Raw genomic sequence first — 23,191 nt, forward strand, 5'->3', positions numbered from 1 at the left:
CCCTACACTGCTTTAACAGTGTCAATCCTGAGAGACAGGTTAGAAACAAGTCTAAAGAAGTGATGAAGGGGTTGTGATGTGAGAATGTCAGCACAAAGGGAAGAGAAAGATGCAGATTATCAAAGAAAAGAAGTAATAAATGAGTACTAAGAATCAAGTTTCCTTCAATGCTATGTGAAGTATTCCATATCAGGCACCCCATTCTAAAACCCCCCATATGAAACCTGAATGTTTTCCTCACAAGACTATTTTCACTTTCCCACAGAGTTTTTCCTAGTCTATAAAATCTAAGCTGATCTTGTTTTCAAGTGGTACCATTCAGTGAGAGCTAGATGTTGTCCTCTCAAGAGATGAGTCCTCACCCTGGGTCTTCTGTAAATTTTGTAGAGCCTTTTATACATCAGTTCACCTCTTGGTGCCTTCAACCAGCTGTTGAATGAGAACATGAATTCTATTTGGCTATCCCTCAATGTATTGCAAGGCCAACAAAATATGAGTAAACCTCAATAACATTGTGGTTGGCAGCAAATTTGGATTTGTAGAAGCAGATTAGAACATTAGGGGTAAGCTCAGCTGGCAGAAAATTCTACATCAGGACCATGTCTCTTTAATCATCAGAAAGCTAAGCCTTCTAAAATCTTTGTGCCCAAATTCAGTTGCCTTGGGTGGCTGTTTTTCCTCTGGGCTGTTCTTCTGGGTAATCAATATGTGTTCAGGTGAGGTCCAGCAAAGCTGGTGAAGGGTCTAAAGAACAAGGAGGAGCAGCTGAGGGAAGGGAGGTGGCTTATCCTGATTAAAGGAGGCTGAGGTGAGACTTTATTGCCCTCTACAACTACCTAAAAGGAGGTTGTAGAGAGGTGGGGGTCAGTCTCTTCTCCCAAGTAACAGGAAATGGCCTCAAGTTGCAGCAAGGGAGGTTTAGGTTGGATATTAGGGAAAAAATCCTTCACTGAAAGGGTCATCAAGCATTGGAACAGGAGGTGGTGGAGTCCCCATCCCTGGAGGTATTTAACAGACATGTAGATGAGGTGCTTAGAGACATAGTTTAGTGGTGGACTCCATAATGTTAGGTTAATGGTTGCACTTCATCTTAAAGGTCTTTTCCAACTGAAACAATTCTGTGAGTCCATGATTTATCTTACCTCCCTGCTCTCTCTTATTCTCCCTCCAGGTGTTATCCTGGGTGCTCTGTGTGGGGGTCTTCTTCGTCTAGCAACACCTATTGACCCTGACATCATCATGTTGATAGCCTTCCCAGGAGATATACTTATGAGGATGCTAAAAATGCTCATCCTCCCCTTAATTATCTCCAGTTTAATCACAGGTAAGATGTGTTAGCCACAGATACTTTAAGAATCTTGCTGCAGATATCACCTGGTTTTCTTTTTGTGCTGTATGAAGAGCAGTAGCATGATCCTGTCAGGGATTTTGCAGTTGCAGTGTGTATTTCAGAGTTAATTTTTCATTAACTTTATTGGTTTTAACACATAGATGTTCCAGTGAATTAGTTTTCAAACATATGCACACCTACTACCTTCTTGAACATCAGAAATTTCTTAATATGCTGTTTCACCTTATTTCTGGATTGGACCTTGCAGTTAAGATGGGGTGACACTAGCAACCTAAAAAAAGCTCTGGGGTCAACCAGACTATGAGCAGTTTGCAGCAATCAGGGGCAAAAGATGACAGGAGATCTTCCCTATTCAATGCTGCCTCTGAAATCAGACAGAAACTTGAATGTTTCTCTTCAAATTAGCAGCAGCCAACATAGTTCACCAAAGAACTGAAGGGAGAAACTTCATCAGTGTCTCTCTCGTGGTGAGAATTTCCCAGGGACAGAAGCAGGCACCTGTAGACAGTCATTAAACTGTGCAAATTGCAAAAAAACCCCCTTTATTTTAGGATGATGGAATTGGATATTGAGTCTCAATGTATGTGTTTGTTTCTTAAAATAAACCACCTGCAGGACTGTCTGGTTTAGATGCTAAAGCAAGTGGCCGATTGGGTACAAGAGCCATGGTCTACTACATGTCCACCACTATTATTGCTGCTGTGCTGGGCGTGATTTTGGTTCTAGCCATCCATCCAGGAAATCCAAAACTCAAGAAACAGCTTGGTCAAGGGAAGAAGAATGATGAAGTGTCTAGTCTGGATGCTTTCTTGGATCTGATCCGAAACCTGTTCCCTGAAAATCTAGTCCAAGCGTGCTTTCAGCAGGTAAATCCTTCTGTTCCTTGGCAATATCTATTACATCTTTTACCAGGAATATCTGGAGAGTTCATATCATTGGTTAGGTGAGTGACAGAAGGCATGATGCAAAGAGAAATATAGGTTTTAAGTAGGTAAATGAGAGAATATTGGTTATAGCTGCTTTGGTTTAGGTTGTAGTTATTACTGAACACTTCACTTTGAGGGATAAATTAAGTGAAAAGTACATAATCCCTAATTTCTGCTGAAGTCTATTTCTTCTGTGCTGCTTTTTCCTACAACTTAATTGTCTGGCAGTAAAGCAGACTTTTTTTTTTTCCAATGGAACAGAGTTTGTTGCCAAACCTGTTCTTAAGTGTTCCTACGTGGAATGGCATGATAGCTGGAGCTGTGGTTATGGCCAAAGAATAAAGTGAAGAGAAGAAGGGAGAAGAGGCCATGGAGGGTGGGAGAATGGAGAGCAAACCAAGCTGCCAAAAGGCCTTGCATTGCTTCATTTCTTCCATGGGCTTCCACATAAAAACACACAGTCCTTGGGGGTTTAAAGGGAGGACATTCCTAATATTCCTAAATTGTCCTGGGAATGCCAGTCATGTGGTCAAACTGTGTGTGGCTAATCACATGTAATGAGAAATATATTTTTGCTAATTGAGTGAGAGGAGAGCAGGGTGCTTATGTTTATTTTTCTCCCTTTCACTCAGCTGTAAAAGAAAGTTGAATTCAATTTCTGGTCAGCTGCAAGTGGCCAAATCCTTGACAAAGGGACAAAAAGTGAGGGAAAGAAGAACTAAGCTACCTAAGAACTAGAACTAAGCTGGGTCAGTTTTCTTGGAACTTTAATATTGCTTTTTCAGTGTGTGTAACATCATCAGGTCTCTCCACTGGTTGCAAATCATCAGATTAATTTATTCTGTTTTAAACTTAGTCAAAAAAATCTACTGACCTTCTTGGCTTTTAATTTTATCAGATTCCAAACTAATTGCCCATGAAAGCCTCTGCCACAAATTGAGCAGATTTGTAGCCAGGTACCATCATGATGATTTGTACCATTAGCTGTGGTCTGGGAGGGTTTTACTTGCCTCCCCTTGTGACCAGGCAGAGAGCAAGGAGGGCATTCACTTGTAGTTTTGAGGAGGTTCTTCTTCAAACTGAGCTCTGAACCATCGTGAGATTTCAATATCTTCAATTTTTTCTATGATCCACAAGAAAATATTAATTTATAATAAAAACTGCTATTCCAGCAGAGACTCTTGTGGGCCATGAAAGAGTAGTGGACTCTCATCTAGTGGACTGTCATCTATAAATATGGCTGGGACATGTTTAAATGGTTTTCTGGCTTCAGGTGGTGGTGTTGTCAGAATCTAAACTTGATGTTAGGCTCAGCATTTTTAGTAATTGGGCCTTTTTTGCATAAGGGCTGAAGAGTGACTGTAGTGGAATTTGTGAGCTTTAAGTTTCATTTCTGTGGCTCTGTTCTTATCTTCTGGATACCTCACATGCAAAACACTGTGTTGACATCCTTTGATAAAATTGAACTCTGAAAAAAAATGTAAATGTGCAGAAATTTTGGGTTGTTTCAGGACAACTGAAGAGTTTCTCATATCAAGCTATGGAGGTTTTCTGTCGACATCCCCCTCCCTAGATACAGATAGTAGGTTTTGAAAGAAGAGACATAAGATATTTTAAAACATTATGAGTTTAAAATATATGGATCAAATGAGGATCATCATCCACAGGGCTACAATGTCCAGCTCAAGAGGAGAGAGGTGCAAATGTTCTTTGAAAGGCTGATGCACCCTGTCTGATGCCTTGCTCAAACAAGTTCCTAGGAACAAGGAAAGCAGGGAACAGATGGGAAACCATGGCAAGCAAACCAGGCATAGCTTCCTAACCATTTTGCCTGTCCCAGAGCCATGAAGAGGCAGGAGAGGCTCAAAGTGTGAAGTAGGAGGAAAACATCCCTTCGAAATGCAGCAAGTCACAAAACTCTTTTTCCAGCTCCCTCTTCCCTTTTTTTTTTTTCCTAGCTGTAAACAACTCAGATCCATTCAGATGCTGATGCCTTCTGGTTTGGGGCAGTCAGATTTGATTTAATGTGTAGGTGGCAGCTTTAATACTTTTTCTATGATCAGTCACAATATTTGAATTAGAGAGCTCAGGGGATGGTGCATCTTCCATGCTGAGCTCCTGCAGTCACCAAAATTTCTGATTCATGGTAACCATCAAACTATGATAGCTTGAGCTGAGCAGAGCATCCTGAGTGAGTAGCCTTCCTGTAGAGTTACTGTTGAGACTGATCTTTTGGTGCTAAATAAATGGTTTCACCATGAAAGATACAATCTGTGAAGCACCATTGGTGAACCATCTGGACAAAGGGGCTGACCGTCTATGAAATGTCTCATCCTAGTGGTAAAGAGCAAATAGTTGCCATACTTTTCACACTAGAGTTAGGAGAAAGACTCCCAGGACTTTGTGACACTTGGAAGTATTGAAAAACAAACTTATTTTTGGAAGAAGGGGTAAGAGGTTGTGGAATGCATGTCTAATCCTTTAAAAATATAGTTTCTTGGAATTTCAAGTGGAGACTGTTTTTCTTATTCTTTCCTGATGTCCCATATGGATTACATTCTGTCTGTTCCCATTCTTACCCTTGCTTTTTATTGCCTTCAGATCCAAACTGTCACAAAGAAGGTGCTGGTGCCACCCCCCATGGAAGAGCCACCTAATGTCACTGACTCTGCTTTTGCTGTGCTGAACGAGACGGTGCCACCAGAAGCCCAGCTGGTCATTAAGAAAGGACTTGAATTTAAGGATGGCATGAATGTCCTGGGTAGGAAAACTTTTTGCCTGTCAAATATATGTGTGTGTGGACACAGCTTTTGGCTGTGCCTGGGTAGCCAGTGTTGTCTGATCTGCTCTTCAGGGCAAGTTTAAGTTTAGTCTCCCCAAATAACCATCAAATGTCACCACTTGCTGGTTGCCCATTGGTGTCTGAGATGAAAATCTCATGGTCTGACTAGAAATACAACTGTATCACAGAAACAATCAAGTGAATTAGTCAGGATTGGCAGCTTTGCAGGTATTAATTGGAGTTCAGTGGAGAAGCGTGTAGGAGGTACCCAAAATACCCTTTCATCATAGAAGCAGCCTACTGAGACCACTGCTGACACAAAGTATGGGGGAGAGCTTCAAGAGCTAGTGCTTTGCCCAACCTCTGATGCATTGGAGCCCAGTTGTTTCCAGCAGGTGTCTCAGGCACACTGAACTAGAGTTTGGCTGGAGGCAGAGCCTGAAGTGAGAGGTGGGGTGTGAACCACACCACCCAAGAAAAATCCCAGGGAGGCTTGACACATCTCTGAGTCACAGCTCCCTCCTTCTTTTATCTTGGCTGCTGACCTTTACCAGCTTCAAATTTTGAACAACTGCCATTGTGCCATCTTGCCTTTACAAGCCAGCAAGTGTGGGTGGTAGAAAGGCTCTTCCCATCTCCCACCCCTTCCTGGAGCACCTCTTTGGTCTGGGGTGGAGGTGAGGGGGAACAAAATGCTGCCAAACCACTTCTACTTTCTCCTCTGTGCTTAGACTCACCATTTTATCAGCCCAGAGAGGAGTGCTTCTCCTTCACCTTCTTACTTTCTGGATGTGGGTGAAGTCAGCCACAAATTAGCCTCAATTTGTAGCCTTGTTGGCATGCCTGCACTTGAAGATATGGATGCTCTGTGGCAGCATGTCTACAGGGCTGAGGCTCACACCAGTCTTTATAGGTGTCATCCTTCAAGTGGGGACAGTATGTGGCAGTACCTGAACTCCTGCTTTATCTCACCACTAGGTCTTCACTTTTTAGGGGCCATTGGCTCCTTAGAGACTCCTTACAGCTGTTGAGCTGCTCCTGCTGACACAGAGGCTGTTGTGCCTGCAGAGCTTCTCCAGTTGTTGGTGAGTTGGTTGGTAGGGGCTGCTCTGCTTTGACATAGGGGAGATAGCATCAGTAAGCTGATCAGAGATGATCTGTTCCTCTGCAAAGCAGCCTGCCCTGCAAGAGCCAGGAGCCACTCTGTTCTACCTGCCTACAGGGCTCCTTTTCCATCCAACATCTCTAGGCACAGAAACCACTTTCCTTCCAAGCTGTGTATGGGCTTTTTGCACCCTGTGTGAGGCAGCAGCTCACTGCTTGTGCTGTTCCCCTCACCTGCTTTTTTTTCCTCTTTAGGAGCTCTGCTTATGCATTAAAATGAAACAGCATTTCTAATGTGAGCAGTGCATTACATTGAGTGCTGGGCTCTTTTTGTGCAGGCTCTGTCACAGGTAGGAAAAGAGCCAGAAGGCTGAATACAATTCCTACAGAAAGAGACAGTTTAGGGGGGGGCTTTGCTCTAGGATCTTGACCAATCACTTTCAAATGCAGCAGAGTGTTTTTTAGTGTGGGGTTTTGAATGAACACATGAAAATGTTGGGGAGTTGCCATCCACCTTGCATAAACTGCACCAACCAGGCAAATTCCTGCAAATACCAACCAGCTTGACTTTTATGACTAATGTTTGGAATTAATGAACAAAACCACCTACTAACGTTTTCTGATGCAGAGTCTGAGTTCCAGGAAGTCACTTGATCTTTGACTGAAAAGCTTTTCATCATTTCTCTATGCTCTGCAGCACACAAGCAGACACTTCACTTCCCTATTCACTCAACAAAGACAGCTTGGTGCTAAAGAATGTCTTAATATCCAGGAGAGTGGAGTAAGAAAAAAATAAACCCCCTGATTGCTAAACCCAGTGTGAGGATGTGGGACAGCCTGTCTTTTCCCAGAGTGCTAGCAGCTGAAATTCCCTTCTCCTGAATGCTTTTGTGTTTTTCCTTAGGAATTTCCCAGCTGAGATCACACATTTGTTAAAACCTTCACTCCTATCATGACTGAATGTTCAGCCTCAAAGAGCAGCTGAGGATTCAAACTGTATCTCAGCATCAGTTAATAATCTCACTCTGGATACTGGAAATTGTGGGATGGTGAAGGTTGGCAGTGGAGACACAGCTCTAAAGTAGATGCACTCAGTTGTTTTTTCACACTAATAGTCCACAACTTTCACACCTCAGCATTTAAATTTAGGAGCCAAATGTTGCTCTTATTGAATTCTATTGTTTTATACCCACTGATAGCTGCTTTAGTTGAGGTCAGTCTGTTTAATGGAAGTTCTGTGGTTCAGCTTAGGTGCAATACCCACCTCCTCCTCCCACCCTCACTTTCTGGAATGCTCCTGGCCTGCAAAAGTCTTGTTCTTGGGCTGCTTTTGCCTTTCCCTGCACTCAGCACTCACTAGTCTGTTGGTTGAATCTGTCAAGGGACTTCTGTAAAGCTTGAGAAAAACCCTCGTGGTGTTTAGTGCCTATTTTGGCAACAAAAAGTCATGATCTAGTGCTGTGTTGTCTCTCCCATTTGCTGTGAGGTTTCCAACAGTTACATGGCACTGAAAAGATTGTGGTATAGATCATTTTTTGATGATTGGATCAGTTCAGGAAAAAAGAAAAACAACATAGTTGGGCTGTAAATTAGAATTTAGTGAAATATTGAAGAATAAAAGATGCTCTGAATATGATCATGAAAGCTGAGAGTGAGTCTGTATTAAAAAATCCCAAGAGAAGTGTAGCACACTAGTTCTGAAAACAGGATTAGAAGGTAGCATCATTGATTAGGTGCAAAAACTTCCTAAAAACCACAGGTTTATTTGCTTTATTTTTTGTCTTGCAATTTTTTCCCCTAGGTTTGATAGGATTCTTTATTGCTTTTGGCATTGCTATGGGGAAAATGGGAGAACAGGCCAAGATGATGGTGGATTTCTTCAACATCCTGAATGAGATTGTAATGAAGTTAGTAACTATGATCATGTGGTAAGTTTGAAGTTCTAACTTCTAGAACAAAAAAGGGTTTAAACAAACCTCATAAAACTTTAATGTAGCATCTAGTGACCACAGTTGATTAGTAAACGATGTCATTAAATAGTTCATTTTTAAAAGCCTTCATGGCTCTGTTAGAGAAGATTGTTTAGGACCCAGTTTGAAACATTTTTGAAGGTATTCTGTTCTTTGTTTGCTGAAGCCCAAGACATGCAGGGACCAGCAAAGGTCTTGAAATGCCACCTTGATTATGGAAGCTCATGATAGAGGACACCTAAGCAAGCAAGAATCCTCCATGTAGGAACATCCAGGTCTTCCTGGGAGGTTAGCATAATCCCAGGGTATTAGCTAGGTGGTGTAATTACAAAGAAGCCTGGAGACACACTTTATTCATTGTTTTATGTAGTAAAAATACTTTACCACCTTATAAAATCCCAGAGGTGATGTCCCTTCACCCACAGTTGCTGCAGAATCTGTGTCTCACAATCTGGCCGCAGTGGGGTCACTGGGAGGTATCTGCCCTTGTGTTTGAAGTATACCCATCCATAATAATGAGGCCTGGGAGTGCCTTTACCCAGATAAGACAGCTTAAATATCTGGAAGGAGGTTCCATCTTGTTTTTTTTTTTGAGATATTTCTTCTGAGGGCTTCTCCAGAGCTCTTTGTGTGCAGTGCCAAGCGTGGCCGGAGGACACCAAACCAGTTCTGCAGAACATAAACCCCCGTCCCCACGTTTGGCACTGTCCTCCTGTGTTTCCAATACAACACACCTACCCTGGCTCACTGCTCCTCCTGCTTCCCTGCTGACCCTGGAAGGGGTTTCAGCAGCATCAGTGTTTCAGAAGGAGGCTGCTAGGCAAGGGGGATGGGGTATCAGCAGCGTGGGGGCGTGTGGAGCAGAAGGAAGAACTCCAAGCCATGACTTTGCATTCCTGTTGTGCTTCTGCTTTTCTGTAGATGATCTAAGCATAGCTGTTGTCATTCTCAAAGCCCTGCTGCCTTCAGGAGTTATTGCAACCTGCTGCTCTCAGCTACAGAGAGCTGGTGACTGTTCTCTCATAACGCTCAAGAGCTCGAATGTATTCCTTTAGAATTTACTTCACTTACCACCCCTTTGTACACCCAAGACAATAACACCTTCCCCACACTATAAATTTTCTCTAGCAGTCAACGTTGCAATGGCAGAAAATGATTCAAGTTTCAAGAAATTCACTGTAAATGTTTATTTTTTACTGATCTGCCTCTTTTTTTTCTCTTTTTGTGAGAAAGGAGTTTGATGTTGGGAATTCCACTTGTTCATCTCCATCTAGGATTTTTAAAGAATCCTTGTGGCCAGAAGGAGCTTTTTGAATGTGTGTTTATAAAGACAAATGCACTCCTTTATACAGGGTTGCATTTGGTTTGATTTATGATTTCTCTGCACACAGAGCTGTAACTCCTTTGGCAACTCCAGGCTCTCAGGAGCGTGGCATTGCTACACAGACATAAACCAAATCAGACATCTGGGTCTGACACCCTGTAATTCTTTATTAGAAATATGCTTCAGCAAGCTCATTGAAATGTCTTTTTATTACAATTAGGATAACAGCTGGCCTTGCATTTCAAGTGGCTGAGGGTTTTCCAGGTTTGGGGCACTTTGCTTGGTGTTTCTTACAGAAAACATGAAGGGCTTTTATCCTGAAAGACATTTTCCTTTGTATTGTCTTTAATTAAGCATCCTAATCACTTTTGGAGATATACATGGCCATTTAGTTTTAGAAAGGCATTTTGTTAACTGTTTCTCCACATAGTACACACATTACATCCTCCCAACTCAAATTTTGTGGAACATCTAGAGAAAGTGAATGTCACTTAAAGCTATACAGTATCCTAACCTTTACCAGAGCAGGTATAAATATTATCCTCTATCCATGCACTTTCAGGCATTTTTTTACTGTAGCTAATTATTATATTTAAAAAATAATACCCATTCTTTTCAAATATATTTATTTCCAAACTATAATACCCTTATCATTCAGTTTAAAAGTTCCTCACGTGACTGGGATGACACAAACCCTACCCTAAGTAAGAAAACCACATAGTTAATGAAGAATCCATGAACTAAAAAGCACTTGTCCAAATTATTGAAAAAACATAATGGAAATCCTCACAGCCTTCAAGATAAAAACAATTCAGTTTATAGGACTGGAGCAAATAATACAACTCCCTGAAACCAGAGAAGCAATCAATTGTAAAATTATGACTTAAGAACAAATACCACACCACTTTTATAATGCTCCAAGCTTGTGTAACATTAGAGTATCCTTGCATGGTTGTTTTTTTTATGATGTGAAAGCTGTCCACTGAGTTTCCATCCATTCCTGTTCTGCAGCTCAGTGTTGAGCCTGAGAACCTCCTACTCTTCCTCCAGCCTATATTCTGTCTAAACTATAGACTCTCAATCTATACTCTGCAAAATTTTGATGGCTCTGCTGCAAAGAGAAGTTCTGTCTATGCTTTTTCTCTTTCTCCAGGTATTCCCCTTTGGGCATTGCTTGCCTCATCTGTGGAAAAATCATTGCCATCAAGGACTTGGAAGTGGTCGCTAGACAACTTGGCATGTACATGGTCACTGTGATTGTGGGTCTCCTCATCCACGGGGGGATATTCCTGCCTCTGCTCTACTTTGTGATAACAAGGAAAAGCCCATTTTCATTCCTGGCTGGGATTTTCCAGGCATGGATCACAGCACTGGGCACAGCTTCCAGGTACACTTGAGAAACAACAGCTTGCTTTACGTGGAGGACATTGTTAGCTGCTAATTAGAGATGATACATCTGCTGTTCTGATCTTTGCTGCAAAAGCAGTTTTATTTCTGAAGAAAATTTAATCTTCCATTTATAATTAAAATATATGTGGTTTACTGTGAGGGAGGTTGAAGGCTGGCACAGGTTGCCCAGAGAAGCTGTGGAGTCTCCATCCCTGGAAGTCCACAAAGCCTGTCTGGGCATGGTCCTGGGCAACCTGCCCGAGCTGCCCCTTGCCTTGAGCAAGGTGGTTGGCATGGGTAGCTTCCAGACATAACCTTCCAGCTTCAACAATCATGATTGCTTTGTGATAAACCACGTGGGGTGTAGGAGATAGAGTCTGGCCAGGAGTTTCACTAAACCACAACTTCCCCAAGACTTTTCTTCATTGAAGTGTTTGAGTTTCCACTTAGATTTCCAATACAAAACTTAGTGTCCCTTTGTGGGTTTCTTTAGCTTGGAGTAATGATTTTCTCCTGGAGTACTAAGCTTTATAAAATAACTTTTAAAAATATTATAAGAAAATGATATATATTTTTTATAAAAGCTTTTGCTAAGCTTTATAGCTTTAGAAGCTTATATCTTCCAACTTGTGTTTCCATAGATGTGGGGCAAGAGTCATCATTTATGAAGAGCCTCAGGCACCTACAGTCTAGAAGGGTTTGGGTTTTCCATAGATCCCATGAGAGATGGGTCAGCCTCATGTGCTTGTCCCAGATAACCTGGGGTGTTTATCATGGCACTACTTTTTTATAGCTAAGCATCTCAATCATTCCTTCATCTCCCTTTTCTAGAGTTTATCTGTAAAATGGAAAGATTACATTTTTTTTGTACCCAATTCAGCTACTTCTGTGGGAAACACCAATTAAAAGGAGCTTCCCCAGGTCAGCTTTCTTTGCAGAACAACTTAGGTAACAAATTCATTTAGTGGTGGACTTAAACTCAGAGAGAATCCAGAAAAATAAGGAACAGAAACAGGTTCCTGTGTTGAGTTTCATGCACGTTGCAGCAAATCCTTTGTCTGAGACCTGCTAGGGAATGGAAGAAGAAGCAGATATTTGAATTTCCAAGGCAAAAGAGTATGTTCTGTTTTCAGCAGTATTTTTTGGTTAAAGTGTTTTATTGTGAGCAAGTGAATGTAATAAACTGAATTATTCCCACACAGGCAAGACACTGTGGATCTTTGCAAGGAGCTGTTCCTCTCTCCCAGCCAAGTTTCACATCTTTTCTTATCCTCCAGCTGTGATTCACATCCTTTCCAATCCTCCATGTCTTGGAGCTCCATGAGTTCTATCTTATCCCCTTGCTTTTTAATTCTTTAATGCAACACTGATTTCTCCATTCAGGGCAAATTCATAATCAAATAAATGGAGGATTTGTCCCCCTGCTCATAGCTCTGCCCATCAGAAAAGATCTGGATTTTGTCTTTTTGAACAAAATGCAAGAAATAATTCACAAATGAGTCTGAAATATTCATCTCCACTCTCTCAAGCTCTCATCCCTACTTCAGGTCCTGTTCATGTCTTGGCCTCCATCCCACCTCCAGCAAAACGTAGGCTCAGTTTGAAAATTGGCTAAAAAAGGCTTGAATCACAGCAGAAAGTGGAGGTAGAAAATGGAAACAATGACAGCAGAATATCTGACTTTGCTCCCTTATGTGTATATCTTCTACTGTAATGATATTTTTTCTCCTTTTTTGCTTTCCCTCCTTCAGTGCTGGGACATTACCTGTCACATTCAGGTGTCTGGAAGAAAATTTGGGCATTGACAAGCGTGTAACGAGGTTTGTCCTTCCTGTTGGAGCCACTATTAACATGGATGGAACTGCCCTTTATGAAGCTGTGGCTGCCATCTTCATAGCCCAAATGAATGGCATTGAGCTGGATGGAGGCCAGATAGTTACTGTGAGGTCAGTCCAAAATACTTGTAGGTTTTTTTTCTGCGGGCTGTAAAATGTGAAGCTTTGAGTGATATGTCACCTCAGCCCAGCCTGAGGGTGAGATTCCTTGCAGCATGCTCTGGACACTCCCAGACATTTTATCTCTCACCCAGCAAATATTAGATTTAATCTTTCTATATCAAATTGCCATAGCTAGGACTAAGAAGGATATCTGGAAGGCCAGACACGTTGAAAATGGGTGAGAGCGACTGAGGGCTGTTTACTGGAAGGGAATTTTAAGACCTCTTAAGTAGGTTGACTAATAAAAAACAATAGCAAAGTTATGACTGCTGCAGCTCGAGTGAATTTACAATGGAAAACCTGATGAAGACACCAGGCCTAACATTTTGAATGGTTAAAATGGAAACCACAGGTGAAGGCTGCCAAGTTTGCCTTCTTCCTGTAGTTTTCGCCCACCCAACTTTCTTTTATTAAACCTTTTAAACACTAAAGAAACTCCTGCAAAGGCACGTCTAATTCTATGTTTCCTGCCTGGTTTTACTAGTTCCACATTTTCCATTTCTTCACTTCCTGCCCTAACCCCTGAAATAGTAAAGCCAAGGTTTGTAAAAGGCTCAGGGCTGCTTCTGGTGAAAGCAGATGCTCGGTGTGCGTGGTGAGTAGTGGTGGCTAAGACTGAACACAGTCATTTCAGAGATGCCACAGACTAAACTAAATTGAGAGCAGGGAAATTCAAGTCAGGAATCAGTTGTTGTCCAGGAGATTTGGTAGGCTTGAACCTGAGTTACTCCTGTTCTCCTCCTCTGAGGGACAGACTGATGAGCTCTTCCTGATCTCACCATCTCAAGGCTGGTGTAGCCAGCTCTGTGACTCACATTTATTAAGCAGATGACAACTTTGGGCTATCTGTAACAAAATCATTGATTTCCCTCTTCATCCAGTATAGCATTTGTGCTACAACAATATGACAAGAGCTCTCTTTTGAGGTGGCAATACAAATGAATGAAATATTATTAACTTTTGTCTCTCAGACCCAGTTGGTGATACTGAGGATCTTCAAATGACCCAGATATAAACTCATCCAAATGACCAGCCCTAGTTACTTCATACTGGTCCTGTAGATCCTCTGATTTCTTTGGGAAAAGGTGATCTTGGAAATGGTAGCTAAGCCAGATTCTGCTTAGACCTGAACAGTGCTAGCTTCATTTCCCTCCATGCCAGCAAGCACTGCTCTGGGAAGACTGACAGGAGCATTTCCTCACAGATGCTTGGAAGCAATCCCTTATCAGTTCAGGTTGGAAGTGCCTGAGGAGCTGGCACCATGCACAGAGCCTGACAGCAGAGCAGAGCATCCTGCCTTCATACCTGCTGGACCTATCAGGGTGTTTAGTGTGCCACGTTCCTCTAAACCAGACACCTGACAGGCTGCAATCTGGATGGTCTGGGTCAGACTCAGTCATCTGCCAGATTGAAATCAAGCTGACTGCCTCACAAATGAGTTCTGTGGCTAAGGGTTGAGGATTTCCCCCACAGAGACCTTTCTCCCCTACTTCTGTGTTGGAAGCACTTTCAGATTTGTTGGGTCCACCCACAAAAGTATAACCACAATACTCATCTCTGGTTTTAAAACATTTTCATTGCTTTTTTTCTTGTTCCTCTTTCTTCCCTCTCCCTCTCCCTTTTCTTCTCTCCCCTTGGCTTGTTCTCTGACAAATTTATTTTCCATTCTTTATACGATTGCCCAATTATGTTGATATTTGCTATGGTCTGTGTTGTATTTTTACAGACATTTGCTCTACTGGAATGCATAAAAAAATAAGAGAGGTTTGGTTTCATGAAATAATCAGATGAATTTTGCTTTCTCCTGTAGGGTGATTTGTGTCTAGGCTTCATACACCACTGGTTTGTACTGTGCAAGTTTTGCATGCCAAGACTTTACTCTTCTGTACTTGATAATAACCACTTTCTCTCAGCCATTATCTCACAATTTAGTCTTCAAATACCATAAATAAATAGAAACCCTGGAAACTAAACCTGTAGCCACCAAGTCTGAGTGAGCAAAACTCAGGATTCACCAACTGGATGTGTTGGCAGAGCTCAGAAGACACCACCAGGCCAAAGATTTGAAGGTCATATCCAACTTAGAGAAATTCAAGGCTTTCCAAACGGTCTTAGAGATATGCAATGAAAATGTTAAGTTCCTCTTCCTGCTGCTCCCATTGGATTTTTGTGTTTTGCAGCTTGACTGCCACCCTTGCAAGTGTTGGAGCTGCCAGTATTCCCAGCGCAGGACTGGTCACTATGCTCCTGATCCTCACTGCAGTGGGTCTGCCCACCCAGGACATCAGTCTGCTCGTTGCTGTCGACTGGCTGCTGTAAGTTGTGCTTCTCCCCCACTGCTGAGTGCAGAACTGGTGAAGTGATGTTTATCTGTAGTGCTCTGCAGCCATTGATCTTAAAGAACTACGAGATGCTCCTCTACAGATGAAGCAAAGGAGGAAATAGGCTGTTTGGTGAGGTAGGAGACACTGAAAGCAGCTTCTCCACTTGTACAGGTTGCTATAGAGCTGCTGGAGTCAGTTCCTGTGAGCCAAGGATCTTCTTGTAAGACCCTTGGGGTCAGACTCATCTATTTTCTTCTTCCTAATGATGCCTCTCTGTCACACACATAGCTGAAGAGCACTTTTCTCATCTTTGTTTTCATATTTCTGTTTCTTATAGGTCTGGGCTAGAATTAAGGATGAATGCTGAAAATGCAGGTTCCATCAGATGTTGTCAGCAAGTTACAGGTTGATTTGTAATGTCAAATGTTTTATGCTCCTAGTGGGGAAAGTCCATTTATTTGTGTGCATAAGAAAGTAAAATACTTTTAAGTAAGAAACTCTTCTAGAGCAGGGTCTAAAGCAAAGAGAAATAAGAGAGCAAACTGAAAGAGAGAAGGTAAGTCCCTAGTGTGATTTTACTGTCAGATCCCTCAAATTGGAAAGACTGACTTTCATTTTCCAGGACTTGAGATCGAAGTCCTCCAGTGACATTGCAGCTCCTCTGACAGGAAACACTTAACCACAGGTAGTTTTCCAAGGCTTTTGTTCTTCACCATTTGAATACAGAAGCTGTGAACCTAGACAGAGCATATGCCAACTCACATCCTTTCTCATGCTGTCATTTGACATCATGGATACCTTTCTGTTCCCTTCACAGAGGTCTGTCTAAGCTGTACTGGCCTCTAGAAGCTTTTATCTTGTAGTGCTGCAGCACAGCATATTCTGGTCAACAACCATCTCTCCCCTAATAGTCTTTTATGTAATAAAGATTTATATTTCTGTTGTGCCAGCTGTGGTGCCCAGAAGGGTACATCTAAGTACCACTCCATCATTTCTGCATTTCCTCCTACACTAGCAGCCTCAGCTGCCTGCCTGTGGGAGCTTTCAGTCCCAGATACACGACTAAAATTAGGCAAGAAGGAATAGTGGAGTTGAGAATGTGAAGACAAAATAGAAAATTCATTTTCTGTCATTATCTTTCAGCTTGTGGAGAAGAATTCAAGAACTTGGTCAGTCCTCTGACCTGTATTTTGGATCTGCTGCTACACCCTGTTACCTATCTTGTCACTAAGAGTTGTGAAGAGTAGCACACAGATCTGATTTCTGGTTCAGGGAAATATGAAAGAGGAATTTAGAGCTTGGGAAAGCAAAGGGAAAAGATGACTTATGTATTTTATATATAACTGGATATCATGATATTCAGAATGGAGAAATGGGGCAGGATTCAGCAGTCAGAGTACAGCTGGCATAGGGAAAAATGTGATATTCTGTCAGTTGATTGTATTTATGAGGTCAGGGATGAAAACAAGTGGCATAGAAATCTGCAGCTGGGAGGAGGAGGGCAAGAGGGAGGTGCATACTCATTTTAAATATGTTTTTGCTGGCTCTCAAAGTAAAGGCAAATAAGGAGGTTACTGCAGCTGGTAGGAGGATGTTCAAAAGGAGCCTGCAGTTTGGTTTTTTAGGGAAATGTCATTTAAAAATATTCCTGTAGACTGAGCTCTGCCCACACTGGCAAACCTCAGGGTTGTAAGTTTACCAGCAGTCTGACCCACTGGTAGGTGTTGCATTTCAGGCCCAGCTTGACCAATGGAAGGTCATAAAAAGATATTTTCTTTACTTACAAACACAGATTTTACAGTACTACCATGATCTGAAAGTCTTACCCAAACCAGTCTTGCATGATTTGGTGATGCTGTAACACAAAGCTGACTTTGGATTGTTCTTCAACTTGGCACTGGGTCCTTCAAATGAGAGCCAAAAGGTTTCTCTAGCCACTTCTTCTAAAGCCTCTCCAATATCTAGAAATGAGGTTGCTCAACGTTTCCCCCTCCCACGTGTACATACACAGCATGAGCTCTCTCACCAGGCAAGTTTCCCAAGATTTCACAACTCTCCTGGTTTCATAGTCTAAAACTAAGCACAAGGCAGCAGTGACATTTAATAGGAGAGTCCTGATGTGCCAACAGCTGGAATAAAACCAGCTTCTTTTGCTCTAGCCAGAAGCTGGCTGCTTTCCAGATGCGAGACTGACAAGCTTAGCAAATATCATAGCACAACCTCAAATACAGTTGTGCTCTTGCAGTGAAGAGGGAGGAATTAGAGAGAATGAGCTTGGACAGCTTATCCAGTACTTAAAACTTCCTTCAGTAGCTCAGGAAAAGATTGCCCAAGCTCTGACTCTGTGCTTGGACTTAGATCTAAGTTCAGAATATTCAGAGCCAGTTGATGCCTCAGTGGTATGAACAGGGCATTATATAAATTGGATTAAACTATAGAAAACAGGAGCTCTTTGCTATAATAAGGTAAGACAAGTTAAACATGGGATCTGTTTTGTGACTTAGCAGGTGTGCTAAGATCTTGGTCTTCCTAAAATCCAGTGAGGTGGATATGCCAAGTTTTCAAGCTTTCAGGGAACAGGGGTAACTGTTTTTCACACTAAGATGCTATGACATTAATAACAAGGGGGCTTGATTCAGTTCTTCTCATTTCTGTTCCTTTCATCCACACTGTTAATCTTCCAGTCCTTCTGATTTGAGGAAATTAGACATTAACCCTTCTCAGGATTTAAAGAATTACTTCCCAATTATCCCAAAGCCCATTCTTGCCAGATGTTGAGTTGGCTTTTGGGACAGAGCCTCAACTTTGAGTCCCATTCTTCCTCTCAGAAGCTGTTATGGACAATGCAGAGGTGGCTTTGTGGGGGCAAGTTCTTTTCTAGACTATTTCCTATTCTGCCACTCTGACCAGGTTGAAAACACTCTTCACAGGCATGGAGTGAGAACTGTATAAAGCATTTAATTTGTGTGAAGCAAAACTGGAAGGCTGTTTTCCTCCTATGGCTTTGTTGGGTTTGTTTTTTTCAGGGGGATTATTGGAGGGTTTTTTTTTCTTCCCCTCAGTGTTCTACAGGAAAAGATGTCACACAAATGTAGAACCAGAAATACTAGAAAGGGTGTTTTCAAATTAATCACTGTCATGGGAAATGAGATCTTACATGCTGTTTATTTCTGCCACTTGGCAAATGTCCACGCTGCTCAACTTGCCCATCTTGTCTAAATGAGTCTTCGTGGATAAACCTCTGAGAATTAATTGGTGTAATGATTTGGTAAAGCCAGTCTCAGTTGCTACAGTAGCTTGAAATATTGCAACCCTCAGTGAGAAGATTTTTATGAGTCTTATGTTTAGTTCAGCCCTGAAGAGGCAAATCTGACTGTGAATGATTTCCACGTGTGTAATGCAGCCCGTCTGCAGCAGGAGCCCACAGTCCTGCAGTGCTCTGTAAAAACACCTCCCAGCTTTGCAGAGTTTTGGACAGTTTGGGGACAGAATGCTGAAATCAGGGAGGATCTACACCCATAAATTCACTGCTGACAAATAGAGCCACACTCTAAAAAAACAAAACAAGGGAAAGGTGGAACGTCCTTCCAATGGCCACCTCTCCAGGAGGTGCCAACAAACACTTTGCTTTGGGATGAAGCATGTGAAGCTCTTTTGGCACCCTCCTACAAGCAGGGGCACTCATTACTGAAATCCTGTCACAGGCTCATCATTTTGTAGGCCATGACCTATATTTGGTTGGCTCCTATGCCAGCCACTGGCACAGAGTAGTGAGAGTGGGCATGGTGCCACCCTAACAGATGACCCTCTGTGAAGGTGGTGCCAAGAGAGGAGCTTCAATGGCCTGAGCCTTATGGAGATATTTTAAGCAGTTTTTCTGCCCCTTTCCCTCCCCCACCCCTATAGTTTTCTTGCTGGGAATAAAGGGAGAGGCCTTTTGTTAATCTGTCCCAGACATGAGAACACTCCACCAGATCCAAAATCCATCTCTCTAGCTGCATTAAGTTCAATGCCCTGATAAATTCAGATTAAACAAGGGGCAGTGATGTGAGCCTGGCACCCTGACACTGGAACCTCCAGTGCCAGAAGCAGGCACAGGGGAGATCTCAGTCAAGCACAGCTCTGCAAGTTTGGCTGTGTCTCTAGCACAAGCTCTTTGCCAAAATCCATCAGTACGAGCAGCTGGGACATGAGAGTTTGCACATCCTCTCTGTCTGAACAAGCCCCCTGGGAAAAGAAGCTTTTTTCAATTTCATTTGAAAGCTCCCATCTTTCTGTGCAGAAGATGTGTTAAATTTTCTGAAAGAAATACAATGACTGTAACTGAAACTTTTGCTGCTTCTCATCCCATTCAGCCTCTGCCTTTTCCTTCTCTTCTAGGGACAGGATGAGAACGTCAGTGAATGTAGTGGGGGATTCTTTTGGTGCTGGCATTGTCTACCACCTTTCCAAGGCAGAACTGGACAGCATTGATTCCCATCACAAAGGGCACGAAGACATTGAAATGACCAAGACTCAGTCAATCTATGACGACATGAAAAATCATAGGGAAAACAACTCAAACCAATGTGTTTTTGCAGCTCACAACTCAGTCATAATAGATGAGTGCAAGGTACCTTTCACATTTATGGATATTGAGACCTGTATATAGCACTGCATGCTTTATTTTATCTTTTATTTTTTTATTTTAACCTGCATGTATTTTTCAAATCGTCCTGCAAATAACAATGTGACAACAAGGTCCATGAACCCCAGACATGTGGAATGAGTTTGAGCAGTTCAAAAGATGGGTTTGTTTTTTTTTTGCACTCTTCATAAAAGTTGTCATTTGAGGGGGAAAAAATCATGTGCATTGTTTACATATCAAAAGGCAAGATGCAGCTTATTATGGAACATGCCAAGACGCAGAGAATTTGGCATCACCTCCTGTGGACATTTACTTAATTTTCTGTGGCAACAGAGAACTTAATTGCCAACCCAGATGAAGGATAGCTGCAATTCAGAGATGGGTGGTGTCATTTGCTGACTGCCTTCCATGATATGCTGTTCAGAGATGGACATGTTGAATGCACTTTAGCAGCAGAATGCTCCTGCACTCATACAGCATGCTTTGCTTCCTGAGTCACAAGTGTTGTATTGTCTCCCTAATCCTTGCTGTAACTAACCTGGGTTATTAATAGTGATAAGAGCATCTTGATCAGAGCAAAGTGAGCTTGAGAAACCCCACCAGCTGGATGAGAAAACAGCTGGGGAGGTTACTGCTTCAAAGTTTCTTGAGCACTCACCACTAGGATGGGGTGGTTTCAAATCAAAGGAGAGGTTTTGAAAAGGAGGAGAAGGAGAGTGGAACAAGCTGGAACTTTTAATTTCATAGTCTTTTTATACTCTTTCTGTTTTTTCATCCTCTGATCTGATCCTGTACACTGTCTTTGATACAGTGAATTTGCCAGTGAGCCTACCTTAGCCATTCATCCAAATTCCCTTTCCTCTTCCAGCTACCCCAGCTGAGCCAGTATCTATCTGTGAATGCTGACACTAAGTCCATCAGCAGATCACCATATATATATTAAAAATATAAGTCCTAGTCTCTCACTTTTACCTGTCTTCAGCCTCATTGAAAATGTTCTTTAGAATGTATTTTTTTTCTAATGCTTACTTCTAGAAAATGTCATGCCAAATCTGAATTTCCAGGGGAAAAAAAAATACTGAATTCAGGAAAGGAAAAAAAAAAACTTTCATCTTATCCTCAATATTTCCCAGAATCTTCCAAGTTTGTAGGAAAATTATTTTTTTAAATGAAAAAAACCAAACATTTTGTTCTGGTACAGCTCTCCCCTTCCTCCTCTGACCCACTCTTTTCCCATGAGAAAAATTAAAGAAAAAAAAAAGTTTGAATGGCAAGAGAATACATACTTGCACAAAATGAAAAATTTTAACTAATTTCTATTTCTCAAAATAGAAAAGGATGCAGATGAGGTAAAAGCTTGAAGGAAAAAAGAAACTCCCTGAAAAGAAAGTTCTCATCTGATGAAAGATTTTTTTTCATTAAAAATAAGCAGGCACACACACACTCACTTGTGTTAAGTTTTTTTGGAACTTTTGGAAACCATTTTTCAGTGAAATAGGCTCTGATGATTTCAGTGGGCTTAAGACAAATTCAGGTCCCACATATCAGTCTGAATTAGGTTTGTGGAACTGAATCCTGATAATTGATCTCCTAGTCTCTCAGATTTGCACAGAGATCCTAGAAAGTAACAGCCTTTGATGCAATACTTGCTGCACTTTTTTCTCCTTCAGTTTGTTGTATCACCTCCCTCAGCTGAGGCACCAGCTTACCTCAAAAACACAGATGACTGCTGTGGGGTACATCCTAAGCACACTCTGATTAAAAACTGGGAGCAGCAATTTATGGGCTAGAAGTGCTTGTCCTTTCTCATGGTTTCAGGTTTGCTCTGCTTGCCATCTCATTTTGCACTTTTAAACTCATGGGAAGAGCCAGGGTTTGCTGGATGGAGCACAAACCTGACTTGGAGCAGGTCAATTGTCTTGTCCCTCTGTCATACCAGTGTGATGTTACAGCCTCCTTCATAAGCTATGACTATCTGCTGACAGCTGCTGAACTTTTGGGTCGTGTTGAGGTGCTCTCCAACTCCCAAGGGTTAGAGTAGCAAAAGCAAATCAAAGAGACATCTCTTTAGCCTGTCAAATGCACTCGTGGCTTGAAAAGCTCACTGCAACTCTGGTCAGAATTTGGGAAAGCTAATCTACTAGCATGTCTTTTCTATTTCCTTTCTGTAATATATTCTGTGTGTAATGCTAGCAGTTGATAATTTTGCATGGTCAATGTATGTTTTTAATACTAGTTTAACTTCAGATGGGGGTAGAGTGGTTGTTATGGCCTATTTTTTGTATTTTTTTTATGATCACATTTCACACGACTCTGTGAATTTCATTTCTGTTCATTCCTGGATTTGCATGTTTTCCTCCTTTCAATTGTCTAAGAAAAAGCTTGACTTTGTTTCAAAACTCAGTGCATTTTGTCATGTTTCCATGTCCCACTGCTTCCATGCATCCAGTTTATCCAGCATGGGGACTTTCAGCTCTGTCTTTAAGTTTTCATTTGAAGCTGAGGATGTTAACTCACAAGGTAAGTTAGGAAAGATTGAGCCATCCATTTAGGATTAAATGAAAGATTCTCTCACATTTCTAAAGATCTAGGTCACTTTTGTCAAGTTAAATATTTTCACAGTGTATCTTTTCCTCCATTTCTTTAAAAGTGATGTCATTGTAGGTGAGTTTGTACATCTATGAGTGTTCTGGCCCTGCATATTTTCCATGGCCTTGGATCAGCTATGCTGCTTTGCTAAAGGATTCCACTGAAAAAAATATTGCTATCTACATTTTTTTAAAAAAATTAATCTGTTTTTTAAACAATCCAGAGAAATCTAAAGGAGATAGAAAGTAGAATCTGAAATAATTAATGAAAAAAAAACCCTACAGCAAAAGCTAACAAAATATGGAACTTTGTTCCCTACTACTCATGTTTTCTAGTCAGTGTAAGAGAATAACAGGAGTCTCACTATTTGGGAGTGCTGTCAATTGTGAATAAACACTTTTTACATGTATAATAAGACACGGTGTATGTAATTCCTGTAAATATCATGCTGTTCCATATAAAACTCATGACTTTTCTTGTCCAAGTGCCTCGGCCTTTAAGTTGGTTGTTGATGATAATTACTTGCAGGTAACACTGGCAACCAATGGCAAATCTGCAGACTTCAGTGTTGTTGAAGAAGAGCCTTGGAAACGTGAAAATTAAGGGAAGAGATTCCTAGTTCCATCTTTAATAAGCCCTGAAGCTATCTTCTGGCAAAAGATATCACCATTAAAGAAGATTTCTCCTTTTTTTTTTTTTTTCTATTTAACACCTACAGTTTCTGCTTACTTAATTTCATAACTGAAACTTAGCAAAGAGCTCATCAAGTCCTTGTAGTGTCTTTGCCAAGCAATGATCCGTAACCATC

At 41.5% G+C, this 23,191-nt stretch overlaps 1 protein-coding gene across 1 annotated transcript in view; it reads left to right on the forward strand.

Moving 5' to 3' along the window:
• SLC1A2 (solute carrier family 1 (glial high affinity glutamate transporter), member 2) overlaps positions 1-22,986 on the forward strand; it is a 24,046-nt gene extending 1,060 nt beyond the window's left edge. The window contains exons 2-10 of the mRNA XM_008950029.1: positions 1,172-1,324; positions 1,967-2,217; positions 4,879-5,038; positions 7,965-8,091; positions 10,611-10,844; positions 12,598-12,792; positions 15,024-15,158; positions 19,548-19,779; positions 22,912-22,986. Coding sequence (XP_008948277.1) covers positions 1,172-1,324; positions 1,967-2,217; positions 4,879-5,038; positions 7,965-8,091; positions 10,611-10,844; positions 12,598-12,792; positions 15,024-15,158; positions 19,548-19,779; positions 22,912-22,986 — 1,562 coding nt within the window. The remainder of the gene's footprint in view (positions 1-1,171; positions 1,325-1,966; positions 2,218-4,878; positions 5,039-7,964; positions 8,092-10,610; positions 10,845-12,597; positions 12,793-15,023; positions 15,159-19,547; positions 19,780-22,911) is intronic.
• The last annotated feature ends 205 nt before the right edge of the window (positions 22,987-23,191 follow it).

This window comes from Merops nubicus, unplaced genomic scaffold, assembly GCF_000691845.1.
Source record: "Merops nubicus isolate BGI_N331 unplaced genomic scaffold, ASM69184v1 scaffold3531, whole genome shotgun sequence".
Classification (NCBI taxonomy): Eukaryota; Metazoa; Chordata; class Aves; order Coraciiformes; family Meropidae; genus Merops; species Merops nubicus.